The sequence below is a fragment of the Montipora capricornis genome, chromosome 12, assembly GCF_036669925.1.
Source record: "Montipora capricornis isolate CH-2021 chromosome 12, ASM3666992v2, whole genome shotgun sequence".
Taxonomy (NCBI): Eukaryota; Metazoa; Cnidaria; class Anthozoa; order Scleractinia; family Acroporidae; genus Montipora; species Montipora capricornis.
In genome coordinates, this window is record NC_090894.1 from 41,960,945 (window position 1) to 41,965,944 (window position 5,000).

Here is a 5,000-nt window from a genome sequence, read left to right on the forward strand (position 1 = left end):
TGCAAGTATATATTTCCACTTAAATAAATTATGTCCTGTGTCGCAGGTTGCCACTAGCACATAAAATCCCTGCGCGTCTGAAAATGAAAAGTGACAAAAAACGATTACAACCTACTCATTTACAATATCTTTGCACGTTTGCCCTTTCAGCTTTGGATCCGTGAGATCGCGACTCCTCGTTAATTTGGTTTAAAGTAATTCTTTATCTCTTGTTCACTTTTAGATGCTTTCAGACTTTCAGAACTGTGCTTATAATACGAGGAATCGAACAAAATGATCAGGAAAAGCCAGAAAACATTCAGCGGTATCGCCTGCATATTTCTCAGTCGTATCGGATGAGTATATTGAGTGTTGTAGAAGCGTTTACTGAAGAGGCGCCACAGGTAACCTTGTACTGGTAACCTTGGTAACCAAGGTAACCTTGTCCTTGTGTTAGTTACTAGTATGGTCTCAGTAGAAATACTGTTCCCAGGATCTCCCTTCTTCCCTTCCTTTGGAGCGAGGGAGTCCGGAAGAGAGAAAAGCAAGAAGAGAGACCCTGGAAGCGGAGAGCAAAGGGGTAAAATCAACTAGTTCCTGCCCTTGAATTAACGATTATCCTAAATTGTTAATTTGCTTTGAATTTACTAATATCCTGAATTTAGAAGACTGAAAGCCTGATCTGAATTATGGGAAATGGACATGTTTGTTTGAAAAGACAACCGAAGTGCATGGACAGGACTCGAACCTGGGAATGTTCGACGACAACACCGCTAGCTGCTCAGGGACAATATTTTAAACACTGTTTGAATCATAATCCTGTGTTATCACTCGCCAACAAACAACATTAAACACTTCAAAAGGTCGGTTCCCAAACTTCACGACAAAGCTAAGCATTTTAAAATCAAAGCTTAGGCCTAAATCATTAATCTAGCTTAGGCCTAATTACACCTCAGCAGACATGTTCTATGGTAGACTTAAATAAATGCCTTTTTTTTTAAGAAAGGCGGTGTCTTGATCTTGAGTGGTAAAGTGGAAAGAAGCGGTTTCTATAGAATAGAAACTCCGGTTCAAATCCAGTCCACGGATATGATTCGTTCTTTCCCTATTTTCTCTGCTACCAAAAGTCCTGGGACACAGTGTCCAAAACTCACGACCATAGTGAATTCCAAGCAAATTAACAATTCAGGATAATCACGAACTCATGGGCAAGAACGTGTTGGTTCAAACGGTATCGAGTACTCTGAGATTTCTTAAGACTCTAAATATTTCAAAAAAAAGCTACGTATCCCACTTTTCATAATCACGCTAAATACTCTTAACTTTTATCATGGCTAACGGTTATTTTTTTATCATTTTCACGCATAAAGGTTAACATTTTTCGACGTTTCACGGCTCACGGTTAATCCCATTGACACCCTTGATTTCTGCGCCAAGTCAATTTGACATACGTTAGAATGTCCCCTTTTAGAGGTCTTCTTGACTTGTCTGCAATGCAGGCAGTAAAGTGAATGAACATCACCCAAGTGTCTCTTCTACGCTCCTAAAGAAAAAAAGTGGCAATAATTCTGTTCTAAAAATTGCTTGATCTTATTTTTCCCCACCGAAAAAATGGAATGAACACAAGAAAGAAGCTTTCTCGTTGAATCCTGTTTAACCTCGCTTCTCTGCGTCTATTTTCTTTGGGAATTCGAATAAAACTGAGTTCAGGGTTCCTTTTCATTTTCAGTTGTTACAACAACCAGGGAAACAACAAAAGTCATCTTCACCCATTTTTTCAGTATCACATATCAACACTCGTCAACGCTAACAAAATTCGAGACAGCGATAACCGACATGGCCTGCCTCCCTCTCCTCCCTCCCCCTTCCTAATATGAACATTTGTACCCAGTCCCCCGCTTGTTTAACTATTGCATCACTGATAAGTCTGTTTCTTCTTCACAGGTTGCGCTTCAGTCCTATATTCTTCTGCAAAAAGGCTCCTTTGACTGGAACTCATCTTCTGATGTATTCGTGGGAATAAACACCATCAAGTCTCTGTTTCTTTTTTCCTACAGTCTGTTGAATTTCGCCATTCAAATTCGCCTTTCAAACAAAGACAGCGCCTTATTGAAGTTGTTTACTTTGGCATCTCTCCTCCATTTTTTCTGGCGCTTGTTCATGTTAGTTGCAAGGTTACTAGCCCTTGTCCTTTTCGCAAACGAGTTTAAAGAACTAGTATTCATAGTTGTTGGAGTCCACGTCGTATTTTCATTTTTCCTAACAGGTTCTCAAACAGATAACTTCTTCACTCACGGATCTCGTAGAGACATATTATTTAGATGCGCTTTCAGTTGCATTAACATATTTTGCTTCTTTCCTTTGGAGGGCAAAGACACTGGAAATTGGGGAATTCCCCATTACATCGCGATCTTTGTTGAAAATTCAGTCTTAACTCTGACGTGGTATTTCTATTCCAAATTTGATAAGGAATTCAAAATCGCTATGTTAGCGATATCGTGGGGAGGGTTTTTCCTCGGTTTAGTTTGCGTGTTCTTATATTATGGCTTTTTTCATCCATCTATAACTGGAAATACGCATAAAGATGCCAAAAAAGACGCAACCGAGGAAATCGAAGGTGGATCTATTTCGTTTGAAAGTAACGTTTGAAATAGTGGCTTTGAAAGGTAAGAAGTCTAGTATCCTGCACAATGATTGGCCACTGAACAGACACCAATAAACTAGCTTCCCTTTACAGTCAAGCTATGTCACGCGTGACCAGTAGTTTTGAAATTTTAACTCAGGGCCTGTCCACACTAATATGCTTGTTCGAAAACCTCCGTTTTCAAAAACCTCCGGATCACTGAAAACGGATAAAAAGATTTGCGTACACTCTGGCGTTTTCACATCGTATTCGGCCGTCCACACTAGAGACTGAGAACGGAGATCTAAAGATGCGTTTTTGTTATCAGGCTTTGTTTTCGTCTTGGTAGGCGGGAAAGTGAGGCATGCTGCTGCATAAGATTATGACGTCACGCAAATACGAAAACTTCTGTTTTCGCCGTCCACCCTACAACGATAAACCTCAGTTTTCAAAAGCGTTTTTGGAAACATCGTTTTCGAAAACGTCCGTTTTCGATCGTTTTATTGTGGACAGTCATGTATAAATGGAGGTTTTCGAAAACACATTATTGTGGACGGGGCCTGAGTATTCAAATTAATCTGGGTGCCAGTTTTAAACTTTGTTCTCGAGATTCCGAATTCCCTAACTTGGATATTTTCCTTGATATATCGAAAATAGTTGGCAATGAAATTTCGTTTTATTATAAAATAAACGGTGTTTGAAAAGTGAAAACTATTTCAAGCGTTTGATAAATTATTGTTCAGTTATTGTTCATTTTTCGTAGCAACTTTCAGAACAATCTTCAAATCTCGGAAGCTCCAAAGAGGAATCCAGTCTTGCCAGGAGCCATCCATCTGAATTGTACGCTTGAGTCAACTCTTTCCTGTATCTTTCTTTTTTTAGAACTACCCATTTTGACGTATGTGACGTATGCGACTGAGAGAGAACATACGTGAGGTGGTTCACATACGTCACATACGTATGTGACGTAGGAAATGGTTGAACATAGGTCTCTTATGACTGGCTATAGATCGTTTTCATTGTCACGCAACAAAACAATAAGATCGAAACCGTTCAATGAAATAAGCCAAAAACTTGGAATGTTGTAGGAGACGAATTCATAAATCACCTCACCAATTCTCAGGTCTGTGCAGTACATCACTTCTGAGTAATTTGTCAAAGCGTTTCACGCAACTTTATAGTTTTGTATGGAGCCGCCATGTTGATGCACAACAGTGGTGCACCAACATGGCAGCCAGAAATCAACACGATGATCTGGAACTCCTTAAGCGATGAAAGTGCTCATGAAATAAAATAATTGTGTATGAACACACCTCCTAATGTACTTGAAACGCTCAGATTGCTGAGATTCATAGGCATAGACATTTTTCCAACCAAATAACTTTGTATCATAGTGTCACGCAAGCTGACAGTTAGAAAATTAAAAATGCTGTATTTTCGAAACGAAAGACGTTCTGGAACTGAAAACTTGAAAAAAAGATTTATTTCTAGGTCATCTTCAACCAACTATAGATGAAAATTCAAAACACCCTGCGATTTTGATGTTAGAATTTGATGACGTCATTGTGAAAGCACCCACAAAAGTTCCCCATCGAGGTGCATTTGAAAAACAGAAAGATACGCGTATGGGAATGGTTTGACTCAGAGGGTTAATATGGAAGAGTTTTGAAGCAAGCAACCGTGGACAATCTTCCTGTCGGTGTACGTTGGATCAGTGGCTTGATCTGATCGGCGTATAAATCACAAGTTGAGTAATTAATTACTTTGAGCAAGAGCCGATACAACGTAGATTTGATTTTAGTGGTGTACTATATTTCGGCTGGCCAAACCAACCTTCTTTAGATATATTTCCTATATTTCCTGTATTTCCTATATTTCCTGTATTCAGTTTACTGAATACTGAGTTTACAGTATTCAGTTTACAGCTTATATTTCCTAGAAATATATCTTTAGACAGGGGCACCCAACGAGAACATAGTTGAAAACCACTGAAACATTGCATTTTTAAACGTATTTTAGTATTTAAACGGTAGATATAGGCATATTTTTATCCCCTAAAATTTTTTTATCTGTTCGGATTTCCTAGCTGAAAGTCTAGTGATCCGAAAATTATAGGGATCAAAACTTACCTTTTCGAAAACTTCAGCCAGAAAAAAGGCTCCCGAAAATTCTAGGTGACCTTTTTTGGGTAAGAATCCGTTAAAAATGGGCAATTATACTATTTTTCAGATGTTCGAAAATCCTAGGAGAAGCAGGCAAGCAAGACCTTTTACAACAAATGTTCCGAAAATTCTAGATCTCAAATTGTCTTCCGAACAGATATTTCCCGAAAATTGACGTCGGGTGCCCCTGTTTAGATATATTTCGACCGGTTACCATTTCCTCTCCTCTCCCTACA

The 5,000-nt window shown here is 38.9% G+C and overlaps 2 protein-coding genes across 4 annotated transcripts in view; one reads left to right on the forward strand and one right to left on the reverse strand.

The window, feature by feature from the left end:
* The window catches only part of LOC138027475 (uncharacterized), a 1,778-nt gene extending 1,659 nt beyond the window's left edge, over positions 1-119 (reverse strand). Inside the window, exon 1 of the mRNA XM_068875027.1 lies at positions 116-119. Within this exon, the coding sequence (XP_068731128.1) occupies positions 116-119 (4 nt within the window). The remainder of the gene's footprint in view (positions 1-115) is intronic.
* LOC138026918 (XK-related protein 6-like) overlaps positions 1-3,316 on the forward strand; it is a 13,584-nt gene extending 10,268 nt beyond the window's left edge. For all 3 annotated transcript variants that reach the window (XM_068874375.1, XM_068874376.1, XM_068874377.1), the window contains exons 3-4: positions 224-383; positions 1,924-3,316. In XM_068874375.1, coding sequence (XP_068730476.1) covers positions 224-383; positions 1,924-2,628 — 865 coding nt within the window. In that variant the 3' untranslated portion in view covers positions 2,629-3,316. The remainder of the gene's footprint in view (positions 1-223; positions 384-1,923) is intronic.
* Positions 3,317-5,000: the final 1,684 nt, after the last annotated feature.